The sequence below is a fragment of the Falco biarmicus genome, chromosome 15 (genome assembly GCF_023638135.1).
Source record: "Falco biarmicus isolate bFalBia1 chromosome 15, bFalBia1.pri, whole genome shotgun sequence".
Taxonomy (NCBI): Eukaryota; Metazoa; Chordata; class Aves; order Falconiformes; family Falconidae; genus Falco; species Falco biarmicus.
In genome coordinates this window covers 22,306,636-22,329,408 of record NC_079302.1, presented here as the reverse complement: position 1 = coordinate 22,329,408, position 22,773 = coordinate 22,306,636, and the positions used below count along the sequence as shown (strand labels likewise).

At 60.6% G+C, this 22,773-nt stretch overlaps 1 protein-coding gene across 9 annotated transcripts; it reads left to right on the top strand.

Moving 5' to 3' along the window:
- The first annotated feature begins 875 nt into the window (after positions 1-875).
- NDRG4 (NDRG family member 4) lies at positions 876-20,443 on the top strand. 9 transcript variants are annotated; one of them, XM_056360303.1, is made up of 17 exons: positions 876-1,038; positions 4,750-4,922; positions 5,528-5,572; positions 11,717-11,822; positions 13,010-13,130; positions 13,403-13,465; positions 13,660-13,720; positions 14,025-14,111; positions 14,209-14,265; positions 14,637-14,740; positions 15,247-15,303; positions 15,400-15,451; positions 16,167-16,214; positions 16,456-16,491; positions 16,687-16,738; positions 17,388-17,426; positions 18,076-20,443. In XM_056360303.1, exons 1-17 carry the CDS (start codon positions 1,002-1,004, stop codon positions 18,228-18,230), a joined length of 1,293 nt encoding a protein of 430 aa, XP_056216278.1. In that variant the 5' UTR covers positions 876-1,001; the 3' UTR covers positions 18,231-20,443. The 9 variants fall into 9 exon arrangements, with proteins under 9 accessions (XP_056216278.1, XP_056216281.1, XP_056216280.1 ...); XM_056360306.1 differs by having other exon boundaries at positions 877-1,038; positions 4,831-4,922; XM_056360311.1 differs by lacking the exon at positions 876-1,038 and adding an exon at positions 1,070-1,202 and having other exon boundaries at positions 4,831-4,922.
- Positions 20,444-22,773: the final 2,330 nt, after the last annotated feature.

Genomic DNA, 22,773 nt, shown 5'->3' with positions numbered 1-22,773 from the left:
AACCTCCGCAGACTGGCTGCCCTGCAGATCTGGTGGCCCCCGGCAGTGCAGGATCACAGCCATGGCAGAGGGAGGCACCACCAGCATCCACGCCATGTGCAGAAGATGAGGGTCCTGCATCTTCCCCACTGTGGGACTGGCCCCCTCCAACCACCCCCACCCCCATGGCAGTGTTCACAGTCCCTGGTGTTGCCTGACCCAAACAGCCACCCCACAACCTCCTGTTCTACCCCAAACAGCCACCACCATACACCCCCAGCATCAATATGTGGGGTGTCACCACCACTCCAGCCGTGGCTCCTGGTGAATCCCAGCTCCACTCCTGGGTGATCCTTCAGACACCGTGGCTAACACCATCCTCACGCTCTGGCATTCCCAGACCGTTATGGCCCTGCTGTGGGACCCTCATTGCACAGGTCCCCCTTATCCTGGGAACCTTGGCCATGACCATCCTATGCTCAGGGGAACCTGCACCTTCTCCAGAGGACCCCCAGGTCCCTTGTCATCCTTATTCTTGTTCCTGGATACGCCCAGGCCCTTTGGCCCTCATGGCCCCACTCCCTGGGACTCCCTAGACCCCTTGGCCACGGTGGCTCTGCTCCAGGTATCCCTGTAGCACAGGTCCCCTCTTGTCCCAGGACCCTCCCTGGGCACTTGGATCATCAGCATCCTCTGCTCCCGGGGACCCCCCAGGCCCTTTGGGCCCCATAGCTGGGGCTCCCCAAGGCTCCTACTGTCCCCTGCTCCCGGGAACCCCGACCACAGGGGCCCCCTCCGGCGCCCACCATCGCCCCTCGGTCCCGGACCCGTCCCCACCCCGCCGGCCCCGGCGAGGGGAGGAACCGGCCCGGCGGGGGCCGTGCCCAGCCTCGCCCCTGCGCCGCCCTGCGCGCCTCGCACCGGCACCGGCTCCGGCTGCGCCCGCTCCCCGCGCCGGGGCCCGCCGCCCCGCCCGCCTCCCCGGCCCGCCCGCCGGTGGCGCCGGCACCCGCCGGCCCGGCATGAAGGTGCTGCGGCACAAGATCGAGCTGCTGACAGGTACGGCCGGCGGCGCTGCCCCCCCCGGCGCGCTGGGGCCGGGTGGTCGAGGCTGGGAGGAGCCGGGCGCTGGCGTGCTGGGGTCGGGGGGGGCCCTGCGGCTCCCCTGGGAGATGGGGCTGCCGCCCCCCCCCGCCGCCCGCCGCCTGCCTCTTCTCCCCCAGGTACGGGCTGCTGGGGCGAGCGATGTTTTTGGGGTGCGGGAGCTGTCAGGGCTGCGCCGGGGAAAGCCCAGCTTGGGGGTGCTGGGGGTGCTGAGCCGGCAGCCCCCCGGCGCGGGGGTCCGTGGGCGGAGGGTGCCTGTGGGACTGCTGGAGCATCCCTGCGGCACCGGCTCCTCTGCCAGCTTCCCCCGGGAGCCCCCCCCGCTGCCCGAGTGCCCCGCTGATGGCGCTGGGGAGGAGGCTGCTCCTGCGAGACGGCCGGCGCCCCCGCAGAGCTCCCCCCTGCCCCCGCCGCCCGCCGGCCTGGGGGGCTCAGCTCCCGCACGGGTGGCACCGGATCCCCCCGCCTGGTGGCTTTGGTGCTGTGGCCGGCCCGCTGCTGTGCTACCCGGGGGCACCACACCGTCAGGCTAGCTGGTGGGGGCTGCTGGGGCGCGGACCCCTGCCCCGCCATGGGGGCTGAGCGAGCTGTGGGTATTTGTCCTGCAGTGGCAGAGTGGGAGATGCCTCAGGCTTTGTCACACTGGGGTTTTACCTCCAGCCCTTCACAGCTCCTCAATAGCCTTGCTCGGGGGCGGGGGGGGGGGGCGATGCTGTGGGAACACTCTGTCTCAGACTGGGCTGCAGGTTCCCTTTCTCCCTCTCTTCGCCTCACTGGGAATCATCTTGGCTTCGCTGCCCGGCAGGGGCCAGCCCTTCCTCCCCTGGGTTTGCCTCCCGGTCTGTCACACGCTGCTCAGTCAGCCTGGAGAATCCCTGCCGACATCCCGTGGGTGCCACATCTGCGCCAGGGCAGGACGCGGGTGGTCGGTGGGGATATTCCCGTGAGGCTGGTGCATCAGCTGAGGGACCCCTGCCTTCTGACCAGACACGCTGCCTGGTGTTAAACCCTTTCCACAGCCTCGTCACAATGATGATGATGATAACAACAACAACAACAAAAATAATAATAGTGTATTTTCTTGCCATGAGCTGGTTCTCCTCCAGTAAGCCAACACTGGGCTGCAGATCCCTGGGGAAGGTAAGCTAACATGGCTGTTTCTGTCCCCGTCCATGTACGCAGTGCCAGGGCCCTGGCAGCACAGATCACCAGTCCCAAACAGAGCAGTAATGTCATGCAGGGTTTGGGACTGATTTGGGACTAGGGAGGAGGCACGTCCCAGCTGTGCCCAGGAAACGGTGGCACTGCACCGGGAAGGCAGAGTGGGAGCGGAGCTGGGTGCTGTTGGGGAGCATTGGGGCGAGCTGGAGGGAAGAGGGCTTGTTGCTAGCCGCATTGCCCCGCTGTGCAATAGGAGCCAAGTTGTTTTGGCGAGGGGAGCTGGAGCCGTGACTTTCTCACCAGCACTCCATAGTGACGGTGGCCCAGTGGGCTGGGTGACGCTGCCCACAGCCTGACTGCTGCGTAGCAGGGATGAGGTTACCTGTGGGGTGGCGTAGGGAGCAGAGCACCCACGGGAAGCTGGCAGCATGGTTGTGATCCTGGTCGCCAGGTGCTGCACCCACAGGACTCCCCGATGAACTGACTGACCCTTCTCTGTTCCTGTGCTCAGCACTGCTTTAGGTGATTGTCCATCCCATGCTGAGGATGCTGGTTGGTGCAGGGCTCTGCCACATCCCTTGTGAGCCAGCTTTCCCCACCTCCACACAAGCAAGGTCATGAGGGCCTTTCTTCATTGCTCGGCCACCCTCCCTTCCGTATTAGCTGGAGGCTTTAATTAATAAAGGCATTCACCATATGCTAAATGCTGTTCCGAGCCACTCTGGGACTGTGGCCACACAGTGGGTTGGCACAGCCAGCGAGGGACGCTCCGGCTCTCTTCCAGACCCAGCTACCGGTGAGGCTGATTTTCCTCCCATTTTTTAATTCTGGGATTGTATTCCAGGGAATCGCGGGTTTGCTCGGTCGGTGGCTCTGCAGGCTGCAGCGTCTTGGCTGTGCTGGTGGGCTGCAGGCAAGGGCCGTCCCCTTGCGCAAAGCTATTTCCCCAGTAGCAGCCCAGCCTGGAGCAACTTGTCCCAGATGCGTGCCTCTCCATAGGGCTGTCAGCACCTCTCCCTGCCGGGGTTTTGCATGGCCCCCAGCCTGGTGGGACCCTCTGTGCAGGTGGACGCCCCCAGAGCTGGGCACCCTGGGACTCCCGGGAGGCTTCACGGTGGTGTTTCTCCATCCAAACAGTTGTTTCTCTGTCCAAACGGTTCTGTCTTGTTGAACGGCTCCCAAGGAGCAAAGCAAAGTGCGATGTCTGCATGAAGCAGCCAGGTGGCACAGCTTGCTTGGATTTTGAATGGAAAACCGGTCGGATGAACAAAATCCAGCTTTGGAGGGGAGTTTATGAGTAGCTCCCATATTCCTGTGGCCTTGGAATGCTTGTGTCATTCCTTGGGCTTTCCAACATTGCCAGCCTGGGCTGACCCAGGTTTCAAGGTGGACAAAGCACGGAGCAGGCTTGGCCAGGCTGTGGATGGAGCAGGGTCCGTGTTTGCTGCAGTGCTAGCACGGCCTCATACCATCCTTGGTATCTCTGGGAGATTGCAGAGCATGGGTAGCCAGTGGAGAGGGTGTGGGACTGGTGCTGGCCCATTTGGAGCAGCAACAACTTGTCCAAAAGCTTGGCCTTGGGAAAGGGGTTGAAACAGAGGCTGCAAAGGCAAATGCCTGAGGTCCAGATCCTGCCTGAGTGCAGATAAGGCCCTTGCACTGGGACTTGCCAGTTACACACACCTCATCTATGCAGAGCGGAGCCTGGATTGTCCCCTGTGTCCCCCATGTCCTGTTATCTTTTGTGTGCAGCCAGCTGCTGTGGGCACAAGCATCCCCTTGCTCCCCTCTGCTTTCAAAGCTGGGCTTATACCTGGGGGTGTTTCTGGAGATGCCGGTGTTGTGGGGGGTACAAATTCCTTGGTCAGGAGCATCCAGTCACACGTCTGCTGAGTGGTGGCTCCATGTCTGTCCCTGCAAGCCCTGGGGTTGAGCTGCTGGCTGGCCAGCACCCGCTTCACAGGCAAGGAGAAGAGTTTGGGAGTAAAGGCTTCACATTTGCTTTTCTCCCATCATTGCAATACCAACTTCAGGCTGCCTCTGTGCTGCCCAGCTGCTCGGAGCATCTCTGCCTCCCAGCACAGCTCAGAAACATCACTCCTCATTCTGGCTGCACAGGGAGATCTCCCTCAGTCCCACCCATGTCTGGCTGCAGCCTAAAACCAGCCCAAACATTGGATTTTCTCTCTCCAACCGATGCTGGAAGTTGGGGTGGGAATTGGAATATTCTTGCCCTTAATTGAGCCCTTACAGAGGTGGCCAGCACAGACAGACCAGGATGGTCTCCCAGTTTGCCTAAGACCATGGAGACAGGTCTGTCCTTAACTGGGAGAACTGGACCCTGGTGGGAGCTGCGACCTGAGTTCCTCTAGGCACTGCCTGCTCCGTGCCTACTTCCAGCTGTCAGTGGAGGGGCTCGCTGTGGCCCCCGGATGAGCCAAAGCACCATGTCCCCACGGTAGATGGGTGGAGTAAAGCTGATTTGGGTCCCATCCCCATGGGCAGGGAGACCTGGGAGGCTCCCAGGGGCTGGGGCGGAGGAGACCGAGGCAGGACCTTCCCTGACATCTCCCTTGCCCTGGGCAGGGCTGCTGCTGCAGGAGATGACCATGGCAGGGCTGCACGAGCTGCGCTTCACTGAAGAGAAGCCGCTGCTACGGGGCCAGGATGCTGAGCTGGTGAGTCTGGTGACTGCACTGGCTCTGGCTTCTGCACATGGGGTGCCAGGACGTGGGTCCCTAAGTGGGAGCTTGTGGGTATGCGTGCGTGCTGGTATGGGGTACGTGTGTGTGCACGTGTGTGTTGCTCTTTGGTGCAGGTGTGTGTTCGGACACATGCTGGTATTGGGTGCATGTGTGCGCCCAGGCATGTTGGTATTCAGTGCATGTGGGTGTACAGACGTGCTGGTATTGGGTGCGTGTGTGTGCACATGTGGTGGTCAGTGTGTGCGCGTGCACATGTGTGCTGGTATCAGTGCACACACGTGGGTGAGTGCAGGTTTGGTGTGATGATGGATGCGTATGAAGATGTTGTGCATACATGCTAATACGCACTTGCGTGCGTGCACATGTGCAGGCAGGGCATGCACGTGTGTGAAGAAATTGTAGATGTGCACGTATGTGTGCACACGTGTGGGCATCATGTCCCCCTGCAGCCAGCGCTGCTCCAGGGAGTGGGTCTTATGGTGTCAGGGGGCTTTGTGTGTTGGGTGGGAGAAGGGTGCCATGGCAGTGAGGTGTGTCAGAGGGACATCTCTGTCCCTAACGGCTCCTTCTCTCCCCAGGAGAACTCGGATGTCTTCCTCTCCGCTGTGGACATGGACTGGAAGGTATGACCAGCCATGGGGAGTGCCCCCACCCCCGGGTCCCATGTGGGACAGCAGCCTGCGGTGCGGGGGGGAGCTGGGGGGATGCTGCCAGGCATGCTCTGTGCTGGCACTTGGATGTGGCTGGCAGGCACTTGGTGACAGGCTGGGGACAAAAAAGTCTTTTTTTGAAGGCCGTTTCTTCTCAGGAGGGCTGAGCTGCTTTTCCAGCCCCTCTACCATTGCCATGGCAATGGTTTCCTGGGCGATTCCAGCTCCCTGCTTACAGTAAGGATGTTTGAAAGCCTCTTTCTGTTTTGGAGAGCTGGGGCGTTGCTCCCTGTACCACCCACCTCTCTCGGAGACCAGGGTCCCTCTGCTGCCCTGGCTGGCACCTGCCTGCCTTGTACCTCCATTTCGCCTCTAGCTCGCGCCTGGCTCCTGTGTTGGCATTCATCGCTCTCCCCCCTTTGCACAAGCTTGTCCCACACCAGGCTGCCCCTGCAGAGACCAGGCTGCTGGTAGATTGGGAGGGAGGGTAGTGAGGCTGCCAGACCACAGCTTGCTGCCTTTTCCAAAGCATCCCCCCTCCCAGGGGACACCGGTGACCAATTCCAGGTTGTATGTCGCCACTTTGCCAGTGGCTGGGACCACCAGGAGCATGGACTCAGGTGGTGCTGGATGAGCCCCCCAGGTCCAGCTCTGAAACAGCAGCACCTGCAAGGATAAAATAATTCTGGATTTCATTCATCCTGGGAGAGGGGCAGGGGAGTGCAAGTCCCCATTTTGGCAGACCCGAAGTGGTGCCCAGGCTTTGGGGGCTGCCCTGCTTGGTCTCCATCTCCTGCAGGTGGGAGGGTGCAGCTGGGTGGGGAGCAAAGACTTCTGTCATGATGCTGGGTGGTGGCTGCTTCGATTCACAGAGTAGATTTCTGGTGGCCCTCTTGGAGGCCACAAAATCATTCAAAAATTGCAGTGATGGAAAATAAATGCCACCTTTCCCAGCATCTCCAAAGCTGGTGGGATGCTGGGGCTGGGAGCAGTAGGTTGTGCAGGTCTGGGCTACTCCTTGCTGTGCTTGCTCTGGGTCCCTGTTGACCACTAGAAGGAAAACCAAACCTCCTGATGTCACCGAAGTGAGGGCAAGGAGGGGGAGGGGGAGGGAGGCAGCAGTGCTGGGCTGCCCAGAGCTCCTGGTAGTGCCATGGGCACCAGTATGGTTCTCACTCAGCTGTGCCTGGGCAGGGCTTGGTTGGCATGCAGGGGATGTTAATAGATGCAATGGATGTTAAAGGATGTTAAAGAGCAATGACTCTCCAGGGGCAATCTTTGTATGCCAGTATTTTAGGGGTTGGCCCAAGGTGACACCAAACTGTGTCCCCAGCGGTGCCCAGGTGGAGTGGGCCACGGTGATGTGCCTGCATGCCCTCGGTACCCAAAGAAAATGAGCCTGGCAAGGATCAAGGTGGTTTTGGCAAGCCAGCCAGACCTCGTGTCCTCTTGGCTCCCCTGCAGGAGCCTCAGGGTGGGGATGGGATGAGCTTCCCAGGCTGTGCTGGGGCAACAGCCTCCTTTCCCGCACCCTGGCACTTTGCAGGTTGGCTCTCTGCAAAGGCTGGGTGCTGCCTGCCCTTCTTTGGGGAGGTCTTACCCCATTTTTTAGTCTTTCCTCCTTATGGTAATTCAGTCCAGCCCCCAGCTTAACTCTTCACTGTCCCTCTGCTCCTCCCCGGAGCCAGTCGCTGCTCCTTTGCCAAGATGCTCTGGCCTGGCTGGGGCAGTGCCGAGGGAGCTGGGATCCCCCACTGCTGCCACCAGCCAAAGTAAGGCCCTGGGGCTGCTAGCTGAAGCCAAGGTCTTGGGGGGGCAGGTGCCTCTGCCCTGGGACCTGGGTGCCCTGGCCCTGCTGGAGGTCTGGGCCACCTGCCAGGCAGATGGGCTAGTAGGCAAGAGGGGAGATGGCAAGCAATGCCATTCAAGCGGAGTCAGCCTTGCTTAGCCCTCCCATCTCCCTGCAGACCTTCTGCACTCAAGCCTTGCTCCACCTGGGCCTTTCCACCCCTCTCCCACCTATTTTGCAACCTTCTGTCTTTTTTTGCCTGCTTATGCCCCTCTGTATCTCTTGCTTTTTCCCGAATGCTGTGGCCACTCGTGCTCTTTGGCTCCACAGCCAACAGGGCTGCAGAAAGCAAAACCAGCACCTGGGCCCATGAACAGCTTTGTACCTGTGCCAGGAGCCACCTGGGAGCTGGGCTTGGCCCTCACCTGCGGTCCTTCATTAGCAGAGATGCATCTCTCTGGGCTTGGGTCTGAGCTTCCTGTAGGACAAAGCAGTGCAGAGAAAAGCTTCTTTGGTGGAGGCAAGGTGGATGCCATTCCTCTGCCTGCCTGCCTGTCCTTATTCCCACATCCAGACCCCCTGGCTACCCAGCCCTGACTTATTTGCAGGACACTGCTTTCAGTGGCTCCCCACCAGTTCTGGGTGATCATTTTTCCAGGTCAGGCAAAGGGGGCTTTCCCCAGGGAAAAGTGGCTCGTCCCTGTCATTAAGCATCAGACTCCAGAGGAGCAAGCCTGCTGGGTGAGGCTGAGGACACGGGGCTTTGCCATGCAGGGAGGCCCCATGCATGTGTTGGTGATGGCAGCTGGACCCCCTCTCCCCACAGCTGTGGTGTGTGCCAGGGCATGGTGGAAGCGAGCCGTGCAAGCTGCCAGGGTGGGGATGATGCGGAGGTGATGGCAGGCTCCAGCTGACAGGGAGCATCCCTGTGGCAGGCAGGGAGGCTGGAGGGTCCCTGCTGGATGCTGCCCTGGTCTGGCATTGGCTTGTGGCTTTCCATCCTCTTTGAGCAGGCACTGGAGGGACTGCAGGACACTTTCTCCATCCGTGATTGCCCGTCTTCATGCTGGAGCAGCTGGGGTGCCAGCTGCGCTGAGCTGGGCAGTGGTGTTGGGCTGGGGAAGGGCAGGCAGGGTGCAGGGGCATGTCACCCAGAGCCTGCTGGGGGGTTTTGGGGCCACGGTGGCACAAGGCTGTCTGTGGGTGTGAGCTGCAGGCAGATGGACTCACCCTCTTGTGAAGCCTCATTGGACTTAGGGCAGAAACTACCTGCCTGCGCACATGGGAATACACACACGTGTGCATGCACACACAGCACATGGCAGCCCAGGGACAGGATGTGACCCCTTGGCACTGCTGGGTTGTCATTCCTCCCGCTTTATTTACCTGCCACCGGCAATGTCCAAGTTGGGGCTAAATCCTGCGCACCGGGACCAGCCCTGTGGGGGTATGCACAAGCGTTTTGTGGGTGCATGTGCTTCAGCATGGATCATTGTATTCATTTTTCCAAAGTTGGCATGGACAGACACGTGTGGGGACACAGTTTTGCCTGGCCCCTGTGGGTCTGTTGGTATGTGTTCCCGTGCACGTATGTGCATGGTCACGTGCATGTGAGGAGCACCCCTGCTGCGTCCTTCTCCTGTGTGTTTAACATGTACCCGTGTTTGGGGGGGTGTGCACGCTTCCTGGTACATATGCATTGCTGCAGGGCCTTGGTCTGGGTGGCTGCAGGCTCGAGCATGATTCTGTGTGTCTGCACGGGGCTGGAGCTGCACGTGTGTGATGGGGGCAGGTGAGCATTGCTGGGCTCCGCTGTGATGCTGCTGTGTGTGTTGCAAGGGGTGCGAGTGCAACTCTGTGCAGGCAGCTCTGCCTGTCTTGGTCTGCCGAAGGAGGGAAGATGGAGCAGGTACTGCGCAGTGCCAGGCGTTTTTTCCTTCATAAACAAGGGTATTTGGGGCCAATTGGAGCATGAATAATTCCCACGGCAGCCAATGGCTGAGTGCTCACTCCATCGCAGCACTTGCCTGCAATGGAAGCCAAACCTGCTGGGGCTGCGCGTCGCATGGAGGGGGAAGGGAGAGGGAGGGCTTAGCGCAGGGCTGGGGCTCCGCTATAAATTGAGGCGAGGGGCTGAGCCAGTGCAGAGCTCTGCTTCACCCCAGCCCACAACACCGCTGTGCCCCGCGCTGGGACCCCGTGCTCGGCACACCCTGCCCGTGCATCCTCGTTCGCCCGCTTCCTCACCATGCCCGAGTGCTGGGATGGGGTAGGTACCGTCGTTCCCGTGCTCGCTGCCCTCCTTCCCCAGACAATTTTGCTCCAGTACCTCCCCTGCTCGTCCGGGCTGGACCTTTGCACCCAGCGGGGCTTGGCGTGGGCCAGATAGGTTGGTGCAGGGGGGACCTGCTGCTGGGGAGCCTTTCCTTCCCCCAGCCCCGCTGCCGCATCCCCGACATGTCACAGGTTTTGGGGACGCATTGTCCTTGAGCGTGTCCTCCCCCAGCCCAGCAGAGATGCTGCGCTGAGGCCGAGGGTGAGTGAGCGCAGCTGCAGTGGCTGCAGGCTGTGCTGGCACAGACTGCTGATGGGGGGGGGGGAAACGTGCTGCCTCTTCCCCACCCCCAGGGCTGCAGAGGGAGAGGGTTTATTGCTGTTTTGACACGATTCCTCGGATGTTCTCTGGCCTCTAGGGTGATAGCAACAGGCCGGTGTGGAGGGGGACAAGTGAGGTGGGAGTGCCGCAGCGGTGAGCAGATAACTTGGACAGGGCTGGGCTCTCTCAGGCACCCATGGGTGTTGTGACCCCCACACCCATCCCCGCAGGGGCCACGGGTTGCCGGTGCCCACCCCTCCCACTACCTGCATCCCCTGTGTCGCTAGCCTCTCCCCTGCCACAAGCATCCCTGCGGCAAAGGGCAGGGCTGCGGTACCCAGTGATGCTGCAGAGGCTGCAACCCGGGCATGGATCTGCCTGGCTTGGCGCGGAGAGTGGGGGGTGGCAGTGCTGGGAAAGGAGCCTCCAACTTGGGCATGTGATTTTGGGGTGGGATTGCAGGCTGAGCTGGTGATGACAAGCAGGCAGCCCTGTGTGCCGGAACAGATCACATGGATGCCTCTTGCTCTGTGACCTTGGGCCAGGCCCTTCCTCTGCCTCGGTTTCCCCATCCGTTGTTGTGGAGGGATGTTCCCACTCATCATCTGCTGCCTGATACAGCCCCAGGAAGTGGAGGGACAGCTGTGGATGAGGGCTGAGGTCAGGATGTCCTTGGGGAGCCGAGTGTTATCTCCACAGAGCCCTTGAGCTACCCTCAGGTGCTGTGTTCCCCCAGGGACAGTGGATCTTGGTGAGGGGAGGCACTGGGGTAAGGAGACCCCTGTCCTTAGGTGGTTCCTCCCATCTGAGGCCCATGTCCTTCAGAGTCCTTGTTGGCACGTAACCCATGGGAGTGTCCACAAACCTGCTGTGCTTCCCTCCCACCAGCCCATCCATGGGGCTGCCAGTACCCACAGCGAGGACCGCTCTGGGTGGGTACCTGCCAGCATCCCCTGCCCAGCGCATGATGCTTCTGCACCTGCCAGATTCCAGCTTCGAGGTCACTGCCAGTGAGCTGGCTGGCTGGCGTGGGCCTCTGGAGGGGACCCCTGGTCCCTTGTCCCTGGGAAGCACCTGGGCTTGCAGCCTCAGTTTCTCGTGCTGGCTGGGGATGATGGCTGTGAAGGCAAGGCTGGAGCCCTCCCAGCCAGGGAAACTGAGGCACAGGGCAGTCTTGGTCTCTGTTATGGGTGCGCAGCCATTTCAGACCAAGGGATTTTAAAGTTACTTTAGCTGTCATTTTGGGATCAGGCTGCAGCATTTCCTGGGGTGGTGCCCAGGCTCTGATGTCTGCCTGTTTGTCCCAGGAACAGTGAATCTAGGCCCATTTGTGGTCTGTCCCATCCTGTGGTCTGCCTGTCCTGTCCCACAATCCTCCTCTTCCAAGCCCTCTTGAATCATCTCATCCCAGACCTCTATCCCTTGATCCCATCCTGTGATTCCATCACATGATATACCTGTCCAATCCTAAATCCTATTATCCTATCCCAAATCCTCCCTTCCCTTCCCAAGTTGGTGGAGGCTGGGAGCATTTCTGTGTGATTTGTCCTACCTTCTGCCACCACAGGGATGCCCAAGAGCTGAGGGTTTTCCTGGGATGGCTGCACATCTTTCCCTTGTGCTCCCATGGGACCCAGCCACCTGGGGAAGCAGCAGTGAGGGGTGGGATGGCAGGGCAGAAGAGGATGTCTTGGGGCCGGCAGGCATCACCCCATCTCTCCTCTTCCCCCAGGAACATGACATTGAGACCCCCTATGGGCTGCTGCACGTGGTCATCCGGGGCTCACCCAAGGGGAATCGCCCGGCGATCATGACGTACCATGATGTGGGCCTCAACCGTGAGTGCTGGTCCCTGGGCCAAGGGGATCAGGGACAGGTGGGAGTGAGCCCAGGGCTGCACAGGGTGCCAGGACATCGGCCAAAGCCCCTGGCTCAGCTCCTTTGCCTCCTCCCGTGGAGGGTCTCCAGGTTGCATTGGGTCTCCCCAGGCATCTGAAAGCACCAGGAAGGTTTGGATGCTCAGCCGAACCCAAAGCCCAGGCCAGGCACAACCAGGAGCGCTTGGCTGCCCTGGTGCTGGCTGTCTGCCCACCCATGTCAGGCAGGGATGGAATGTGGGGGATGCTGGGTGGGTCCCCACCACCGCCAGCCCATCATTCAGAGCATGGACCAAGGAGCTGGTGGCCAGACATAGTGGGGGCTGAAGGAGATGGGGAACAGCAGGGAAGGAAGGACCTCGAGCTGGGGCTCTGGATGTGGGGATGCTGCACGCTCTGTTAGCCTGCAGCCTTGGACCTGCACCCCAGACCCCTGCCCCAGGCCGTGCCCCTTGGCTGAGCCGGGATGCCTGGTGCCTTGTGAGGCTGAGTCACCGGCAGGCTGAGCGAGCTGCCTCACCGTCACGGCAGTACTCTCGTGTCCGGGGACGTATAGTGTTGGTTGCAATGGACCTTACGACCTGCCTTGCCCTGAGTTTTGCAAGGGATGTCCTGTCACTGATGCCATGGGGCCTGCAGGACCTCTCCAAGCCTTGGCAATGACTGTATCCCACTGCAATGGTGGTGGCCTGTCCACAGCAGCACTGGGGCTGTTTCTTTGGCTGTTTCCAAGGAGGGAGATTTACAGCTTTCTCTCAAATCCCGTGTTTGCTTGAGCCCTTTCTGAGGAATTTGAATAGGGCTGATAACACCCTGGGCTGCTAATCCCACTGCCCACTGGGTGGTCCTGCAGCTCTGGGTTTTGCCTCCCCCAGTCCCACCTCTCCAAGCAGACGAAGCTCACCCCGAACTCATCTTCCTGGCTGTGTCCATCCAGCCCCATGCCTCCCAACACCGGTAGGGATGCAGCCCTTGCTAACAGTGGCTGTGATCTCTGCTGTGGAGACAAGAAGCCTGGACAGAAGGGGATGGGAGGGCTTTGGTGGCGTGTCACCTCCCAGCTGAAGGGCAGCGGGAGGGCAGGCGACCTCTCTCCCAGGCCCCCATGCCAGGGTGTTTGGTCTCTAACCCCTGCCTGCCTTTGACAGACAAGCTTTGCTTCAACACCTTCTTCAACTTTGAGGACATGCAGGAGATCACAAAGCACTTTGTGGTGTGCCATGTGGATGCACCGGGCCAGCAGGCAGGAGCCTCGCAGTTCCCTCAGGGGTAGGTGCCAGCTTTGGGGGCTTGCTATGCCTGCCGGAATGTCACCTCCCTGCCCACTGGGTTGTTGCTTCCCGGGCAGTCACGCCCTACCTGTGGGTCTCTCCTAACCATGTCAAAGCCTGAGGCAGCCAACGGGCCCAGGGTGGGCAATGGGGTGGTTTGCAGGTGGGTGGCGTTTCCCTGCCCACTTTGGGCAGCCCAGCTGCCCTGTCCCAGCCTTCCCACTCTGCGTGGGTCCCTTAACTGCTGTCCTGTGCCTCTCCGTGCTGCAGGTACCAGTACCCATCCATGGACCAGCTGGCTGCCATGTTACCCAGCGTGGTGCAGCATTTCGGGTGAGTCGGCCTCTCTTCCACAGCTGCTGGCTGAGGGTGCTGGTCAGAAGACCGGAATCTGGGGCTGGGGGAGTTGTCCCTGTAAGCTGGCACCCTGCGTGTCTCCTTGTGCCCCATGCTGTGGGTGGAGGGTTGCCCCGGGGTCCCTGTGCTGGAGCCCACTGTCCCCCCATATGCACCTCTCCACTTTCCAGGTTCAAGTATGTGATCGGGATCGGTGTCGGGGCAGGAGCCTACGTGCTGGCCAAGTTTGCGGTGAGCCTGGGGCTGGGCTGGGCTGGCCCTGAGTTGCCCGTACCTGCTCTCAGCACAGGGCATGGGAAAAAGCAGGAGCTGACACTCCTGGGCGGGCTGTGCCACCCTGAAGGCTCCTGGAGGGATGGAGGGCCAGGACAGCAGTGCCATGGCCATGGTGGCCGGGCAGTCTTGCCGTAGGTCTCAGGACAGGGCCACATCAGCTCTGTGCGATGCCTGTGCAGTGGGCAGTGGTGCTGGTGGAGGCCTGCCCTGGGCGCATCTCCCCTCCCTGCTGAGCACCCACCCCTCTTGCTCACTGCAGCTTATCTTCCCTGACCTGGTTGAAGGGCTGGTCCTCATGAACATCGATCCCAATGGCAAAGGCTGGATTGACTGGGCAGCTTCCAAGGTGGGCAGGGCCCTGTCCCCCCTCTCCCAGCCCTGGTGGCTCCCCGGGGCAGGAGCCAGCCATGGCAGTGCCGTAACCCTTTGTGCTCCCTCCACAGATCTCTGGCCTCACTAGCACACTGCCGGACAATGTTCTGTCCCACCTGTTCAGCCAGGTAAGAGCTGTGCGTCCTGATGGCCCCCTGCCACAGCCCCCTACCCAGCATCCCAGCTGGGTCACCGGGGCTGTGCTCTGCCCTGGCTGCCAGGTGCTGCTGGACCTGCCCCGTGCCCAGGGATGGCATTAGTTAAGCCCTGCCTGTATCCCTCCTGCCTGATCCTGGGCTTAGCCTCGACCAATGTGCAGCTCATGCCCATGTCCAGCCTGAGCGTGCTGCCTGCAGCACTGCTGTGCCCAGCTGCATTGCCCAGCATCCTCCCACTTTGCCCTGCTGGCCGGCACAGCATGGGCCAGCCTGGTGGAGGGTTGGGCATTTCAGTGGCACCTGGCAGCACCTGCCCTGATCTCCATCCCCTGCCGGCACAGGAAGAGCTGGTGAACAACACGGAGCTGGTGCAGAGTTACCGGCAGCAGATCGGCAGCGTGGTGAACCAGTTCAACCTCCAGCTCTTCCTCAACATGTACAACAGGTGGGTACCCTGGTCCGTCCTGCTAGTGGGCTGCCCCCCTGTCTGCGCCAGGGTGAGGGGCTGCAGCACTGGTGGGTGGCCCCAAGGGCGCCAGAGGAACCCTGATCCATTGGGTGCTGCCATCACCCTCTGGCACAGGCAGGTAGGTGGTGGTGCAAATCGAGATGCTGGTGCTGGCTGGGGATGCAGGAGTTCTGGTACCTGTGACAGAGCCTTGCCATATCCCACAGCCCGTGGCCACGGGTGCAGGTCCCCTAGTCGCCTCCTGTACTGGGTGCTGGCACAGGCCTGGGGAAGAGGGCCGAGGTGCTGTCCCGTGCGTGCCAGGGGTTGGGAGCATCCCGCTTTGTGGGCTCTGCTCAGGTCATGGCAGTGATGGCCATGGCATCCGCCATGCACCATGTACCGGGACAGCAGGGCTGCATGCTGCTTCCTGGAGCTGGCGGTGCCCCAGCTCCTGCAATATAGCATTGGTGGCAGCAATGGCCCTTTTTCTTCTCCATCAGCCGCAGGGACCTGGACATCAACCGGCCTGGGACTGTGCCCAATGCCAAGACACTGAGGTAAGAGTCACACCAGCATGGCGTGGGGAGGTCTCGGGGCAGTGGAGTCCACCCAAGCCAAGCCCTGACTGTGCCCCTTCCTCCTCTCACGTCCAGCTGCCCCGTGATGCTAGTGGTTGGAGACAACGCACCTGCTGAGGAGGGGGTGGTGAGTGATGTGACGGGGTAGTGCCTGCAGGCTGGCATGCAGGTGGTGCCAACCTGAGGGCATGCACATATTCGCTGCCTGCTCAGCCACGTGTGCGCTTGTGTGCAAACCTACCTGCTCATGTGGGCATGCGTGCACGTGCATCTGTGCATGGTTGCCACACCTGGGAAATCTACCCTTCCTCATACGCCAGACGTGCTCAGAACATGCATTCTCAGGTGTGTTGGCACATGGGCACACTCCTTGCTTGGCCACATGTGCCCAAAGAGCTGCTAGTACATGCATGTGCTTGCACACATCCGCATGGTTGTCCACACTTGCACACTCAGCCGCAGGCACTGTGCAGGTAGCCACATTTGTACCTACTGTGTAACTGTGTGCACGTGCTCCCGCTCCTCCATCACATGTACCTCTTTGCATGTGCACAGAAGCACACTTGTGTGCTTGTACACACGTGTGAGACACAGGATGCCTCACCAACCCCCCTCCCCTCCCTTTTGAGCCCCCGCCCTTGCCCAGACACTGCCTAGCAGGAGGAAGATCCTCTCTGTGCCATGGCAAGGGGTGGTGGTTCTGCAGACTCAGGGCTCACCTAGCACCCTGTCTCCACCTGGTTGGGGTGGGATGTGCCATGGGGCCAGTGACAGTACCTGTGGGCAACTTCTGCCAGGCTCAGGGCGCCCCAGCATGCTAATATCATTCCTCTCACCCTCAGGTGGAGTGTAACTCCAAGCTGGATCCTACCAACACCACCTTCCTGAAGGTAGGTGGGTGGCATGGGGCAGCTGGAAGGTCCCTGCTGCCCATGAAGTGCCCCATTACCCTCTGCCCCAGGGTTGCAGGGCATCCCCATCTGCCCATTCCAGGTCTGTCCCAGCCATGGAGCTGGGTGTATGTGGAGAGATCAGAGTGGCCCCAGCAGTGGCATCCCGCCAGGGGGTACTAGGGGACAGGGTGGGTAGCAAAAGCACCCTCCCAAACTAAACAGGACCTTCTCTCTGCAGATGGCTGACTCTGGTGGGCTGCCCCAGGTCACACAGGTGAGCCCCCCACAATTTCCGCAGTTAACTGGGTATGCTGGGCCCTGAGACATGCTCTGGTGCTGTCCCTGGCTCCCAGGGGATGGGCTGAGGTGGGCATAGGGGTTTTGGGCAGGGGCTGCCAGAGGCAGCTCAGGGTTGAGCAGGGATCTTGGTCCTGGTGCTGCCTCAACTCAGCTTGCTCTCTCCCCACAGCCCGGCAAGCTGACGGAAGCCTTCAAGTACTTCCTGCAAGGCATGGGCTACAGTGAGTGCCAGGGCTGGGGCGTGCCTGTGTGTGCACATGCGTGTGTGCCTGTGTGCGTGTGTGCTGACCCTGCCACAGAAGAGGAGCCTGGCACCCCTGCGTGCCCTTCGTGATGGAGAGCTGCACGTGCATCTGTGCCGTTGTATGTGCAGGTGTACAAGATATCTATCCATGCGCTCGTAGGGGTGCGGGGTGTACAAGCTCTGTGTGCACACAAACATGTGTACAAGGGCTCGGCGTGTACATAGGTGTGTGGACAGGGTCTCTGTACATGCATGTACACTTAGGTGTGTGTGGCCATGCACAAGCAGGGGCTGTGTGTGTGCATACAGATGTGCAGAGTCCAGGTGCACAGGTCTATGTGCATACGTGTGTGTATAGGTCCGTGAGCACGTGTGTGTGTGGGGGGTGTCTGTGTGCCTACCTGTGTGTGCACTTGTGTGAAAGTCCGTGTGTGTGTGTGTGTGTGCTTGCAGGTCCATTTGCACATGCACATGTGTCTCTGTGCGTGCAGGTCTGTGTACACACATGAAGGCCCATGTGCGTGCACACGTGGGGCTGGGCAGGGGCTCCTGGCCCCACAGAGCGGCCAGCAAGCTGACGCTCTCTCTCTGCCCTCCCTCCCCTTCTCCCGTTCCACCCCTGCCAGTTGCCCACCTGAAGGATCGGAGGCTGAGTGGAGGCACAGGTACCACTCACTGCTGCGCAGCCTGAGCCCGCTGCTGCATGGTGCCTGCCTGGCCTGTGCCCTCAAGCTGCCTGGGCACTTTTGGGAGCAGCCTGGGTGCAGGGCTGCCCCTTCCCAGCCAGCTGCCCTCTGCCTTGCTCCGCTTTGCCTGAGACGGCACCCCGAGCAAGGGCTGAAGGCTGAGAAATGGCATTTGGAGAAGTGTGTCCCGCCCTCCCCCCATGCAGGCACAGTCTCAGCAGTGTGCCCACTGTGCCCCCCTCCAGCTAGCCAGGAGCTGTACCTGCTGGGCATCCTGGCTGGAGGAGGGTGTCGCCTTCCCTGCACACCCTCGGGACCCAGGAGAGCTCCCGTCCCAGCTCATTCCTTCCCCGGAGCATGGTGGCCAGGGGTCCCCCCCGCCTCATGCCCAGTGGTCGCATGCCTGGGTGCGCAGGTGTGCCCAGTGTGTGGCCTGTCGCAGGGCACCCCATCCCTGCCCTGCTGTCCCTTGCCAGGCTGGAGCTGCTCATGTCACAGCACCGCATGCTGCAAGCTTGTGCCTGGGGTCATTCGCATCAGGGAGCGGGACTGGTGGCTTTGCTTGCGTGAGGCAGCGTTAGCATTTGGAGGGAGCTGAGCACCCGTCCATCTCTCTGTGCCCGTGCAGTGCCATCCGCCAGCATGACCCGCCTGGCACGCTCCCGCACGGCCTCCCTCACCAGCACCAGCTCAGTGGATGGCACCCGCCCACGTGCCTGCACCCACTCGGAGAGCACCGAGGCCATGGGGCAGATCAACCACACCATGGAGGTATCGTGCTGAAGTCCACACCCACCGCCAGCGTCGCCTCCAGAGCCATCTCTCATCCGTCAGCATCCCGCCAGCACCCACCCACCCACTCCGTGGACATCCTCCACCAGGGCCCTCGCTCCTTTGGGGTTGGTTTGTCTCTGCCACTGGCCTCATCCCCTTGTCTGGTACCGGAGGAGAGGGCCTTTGCTTCCCTGCCTCCCAGCTCCAGCTCCTGGCTTCCTCCAGCAGTCACACATGGTTCTGTATTGTTCCGCACCCTCCCTAGCATCGACTTGCCCCTGGCTCGGGAGGGTGGGCCAGGATGGGGAAATAGGGGCAGGGTGGCAAGATGGGGACAGGATGGTGGGATGAGGCAGGACAGCAGGACGTGAAGAGAACACAGGAGGTAGGTTGGTTCCCCCAAGGTCAACCGATAGCTGGCTAAGCCAGGCGAAAGACAGGGACAGGGAGCAGCACTCACTGGGAGGTCACTGGGCCCTTCCTGGGGATGCAGCTCCTGTTTCTCCCCACTGGCCCTCCCTGGGGAGAGCTAGTGTGGGATCCTCCTGCATGCCCAGGACCTGCTGCCCTGGAGCTGGCTGACCATTGTGAGAAATCACAGCCCAAACCGTCCCCTTGCCCTGGTCCTGTACCCTGAGGGCTGCCCTGGGGCAGGTGGAGGGGGTTCAGCCCTGGTCCAGAAGCCCTCAGGGCAGGAGGGTGGCATGGGGGTTGTCCTGCTGCTGCCCCCACTCTCAGCCATGGTGGCACCTCCTTGTTCCCTTGTCGCAAGAAGTACAATCACCGCCTACCACCAAACACACACCAGGGGGGATAGGGGGCCGTGTGCCCTGGCTTGCTTGGTCCCTGCCACACCGGCAGCTCCAGCTCTTGGGCTGAGGCCACCAGGGCTCAGAAGCCACTGGGTTTGGGGATGTCACATGGCAAATCCTCCTTTCAGTTTTGCCACAGCCTGTGGGTGTCACCACAGCGCAGCCATTAGCAATAAGATGTGACACTCCCCCCCTGCAATGCTGGGGAGCCCTCAGCACCCTCTGCCCTGCAGGGTGCATCACTGCAAGGTGCTGGCAGTGTGGGGTGAGCCACCGGACATGGGGAGCACCCAAGAGTCTGGCTTTGTCCACAGGCTGGCTTTGCCCACAGAGCTGGCCAGACCCACCATGGCCACCCAAACCCACCCACACCCCCTCCAAGCCCAGCATCTTGCCTGCACATTGAGTGGGGTATCTCTCAAGGGCTTGGGTGGAGGACAAATCCAGCCACCAGCTCCAGGTGGATCCAGCCACATGCTCGACATGGAGAGCTGCGTCATCACGTAACCCCACCATCGTCCACCCCGCCTCAGCTGCTGCCCCTGGTCCACCCCGCGGGCAGCAGAACCCAGCTAGCTCCTCCTGCACCTGGGGTAAGAGGGCCCTTTGTGCTGACGGGTGCTCAGGTCTTTGTGGGTGGTCCGGGGGGGACCCACCGGGTGCCACCGTCTGGGCAAGCAGAATCAGCCTGCTGGGAGCAGGTCCCACCCAGCCCTCCGAAAGCACTCGCTCTCCACTGACCCTGTCCCCACTCCCCAGTGAGGGCCACAGGGGTCCTGGGGCTCCCAGTGGGTATACGAGGGCTTTTGGCCTGAGACCCATGCCTTGCCCAGTCCCTCCCATATTGAAATGGCCACCCCAAAAACACCAGTGTCCCCATTTGTCCCCCACTTTGTCCTGCCATGTGCTTCCTTCTCAGTGTGACTCTGAAAGCTATGTAGCTCCTTTTTACTGTAGATACCGCTGCAATCTCTTGTTTTCTCAGTGTGTCTTTCCTAGATAATATATATATATAAATACCTATACCTAATATATATAAGGGTTTGTCCAGTCCCTGACCTTTTTGGGTTCATTCCCCTCATCCTCATCCACGCAGTGCCGTGTGGTTTCCCTGGAGGTAGTCTGGCTGTGCTCACCTTCAGTTCCTCAGCTTGGTTTTGTTGGTCAGTTTGGTTTTCCTTGGTGGTTTGTTCTTTTGATTTTTGTTGGTTTTCCTTTTTTTCCCAGTCACAGCAGAATTTAACGCATTTTCCTGTCTGAGTGCAACCTGGTTTTGTCACAGCGGCATCAAGGCCGCAGCACTCAAGAGATGGCAATATGTAAACTGGATTTAACTAACCTGTTGCTGTAGAGAGGATTTACTCTGTTGGAAAAAAAACAAACAAACTAATAAAGATGTTAAGAACCTGCTGTGCTCTTTTCAACGTGCTGCAGGGAAACAGATCTGAACCCATCCTGCACCTGCCTGCAGAGATCTGGCGGGCAGGGAGGACAACAGGGACACCTTGGCCACCAACCCCACGAGGGGCTGCACCGCTGGAAGAGGGGAACTAGGGTGCCCCTGAAGGAGAGCCCAGGACCCCAGAGGGCATATGGCGAGGATCCATGGGGTGCTTTGGCTTCGGGGAAGCCATAGGCAGAGTGGTCCATATGTTGGGAGTGGATGGAGACTGGAAAGCTGCCTGCTGTGGCCTGGCAAGGTTGGATCCAAGGGCTGCCCACTGGGGAAGGAAAGAGCCTTGGCTGCGCAGCTCCGGGGGTGAGATGGGTCCTCAGGAGATCCAGCCTCCCTGCCCTCTTCCAGGATTGCAGGCTCCCTGTTTGTCTTCCCATCAAGGTCTGAACATCCCAGGCCACAGCCCTTTCCAAATGCATGAAGTCCTTGCTGAGGAGGATCCCCTCCCTGCATCCTAGCCCTCGTCCCTGCTCCAGTATGTCAGTGTCTGCCTTGTACTGGGGCACTCTGGAGTGGTCCCAGTCCATGAAGAGGGTCCCAGAGCCAGGGCATGGAGAGAGAGTGACTGTGTAGCTCACGCAGGGTTGCCTGAGGTGGGTGGAGAAGAGCCTGGACATGTGGGGAGGAGATGCAGGACTCCAGTTCTGAGCTGGGACGTGGGCAGGCAGCCCGGGGGCCTTTCCTCACTGGTGTGGCTGCAGGGGTCTGCTGGGCTCCCTGCTCCCAGCTCTTCCTCTGTCTTGCTCCAGCCCTGAGGCTTCTCTCCTGCTGGGCCTTCTCTCCTTCTGCTTTGATTCTGTGATTCTGGGGGCCTCCCTTCTGCCCCTTCTCTCTCTTTCCCTCTATTCAGCATCAGGCTCTCCCTCCTCTGGTCTCAGGATCTTCTCTGGCAAGGGTGTCTAATTGGGGCCCCCCTCCCTGCTGCCCCTGGCTTGGGTGAGCCTCATCTGGGTGGAGAGGGACTGGAATAGCACTGGTGGGGCTGCAATGGGCTGTCTCCTGCCTGGCTCTAGGACAGGAGACTGTTGTGGTGTCAGGAAAGCTGCAGCTGGGATAGCGGAGCTGCTGGGAGGGGAGCAGCCACCTGAGGACCCAAAGACCATAGAAGAGCAAGGACCTGCTGCAGCAGGACATGGGGAGGCCACAGCTGCACTTGTGGTGCTGGAGGGACAGTGAAGCCTTCCTTTGAGGGGGGGGCATGCCTCTAGCTGGGGGGCTAGGGTGTTATTAATGAGGGTTTTGTGTTAACTAGCACCCAGGGCAGGACCGCAGCGTCTCCGAGGCTGAGGGAGGGGAACCCCTGCTGCACAGCCCTGCTGGGGCCAGGCTCTGCTCCCAGGCCCTCTGCCTTGCTGCCATGCAGACAGACTTCCCCTGACAGCCCCCGGCTGTTGGTGCTGTGATGTCCATGTGGTGTGATGGTCACGACCATCAGCTGTGCTGGAAGGGTCCCCCTTTCCCCAGCTACCCCGGGAACCCTGATAACACATTTCCCTGCTCAGCCATCAGCTCCCCAAGGACCTGGTCCCAGCTCCTGCATGCTTGGGGATAAGGGGAGTCAGGGGCCCCCATGCCCTGCCATCGGTCCCTGCCAGCCCTGACCTCCCGCCTCTCCTATCCTTCTCCTTGGGGAAAGGGAACCTCGAGTTCCCCCCTGCCCCTGGCCCCTCCCCTTGCTGCTCCTCCACCCTGTGGCCACCTCCATGTCCCTACCCGGCTGCCCCACAGGTGCTGCAAGACCGGGTCACCCCTATCCCCTGGTTTCCCCTGGCCCCCCGAGGGTCCTGTTCCCCTGGTACCACCTTGGAGCCCACCCATGCGCACCGTGGCTGCCCCAGGCGCCCACTGCCTGCCTCCCCCTGCCCTCCCTGTCCTGCTGCTGAGCCAGGCCTGCGGCTGGGCTCGCTGCAATGGGCACAGCATCTAGCCATCAGCAGAAGGAGCAGCTCTACCAGGGCCCCCAGAGAAATGCCGTGGGGGTGGGGATTGCTGATGGAGGTTAGGTCAACCACACAGGTTGCACCTCATCTTACATTCCCTTGGGATAGTCTCTTAACTGACTGCCCGTAGTAGGTTTGAATTGTTCTGAATCTTCTTTTTCAGGAAGAAGTACAATGCAGAATATATCATTTACAAACACCTTTTCCATCATTTATTTATAAAACGATGGTCCTAGCAGGACTTCTGCAAAGATCTACACTTTCAAGTCAAGATTTAATTGTTCCGTCTAACTTCTACTATGTTCTTATCCTCCTTGCAGACTCTTCCTTTCCTCCCACAGGAG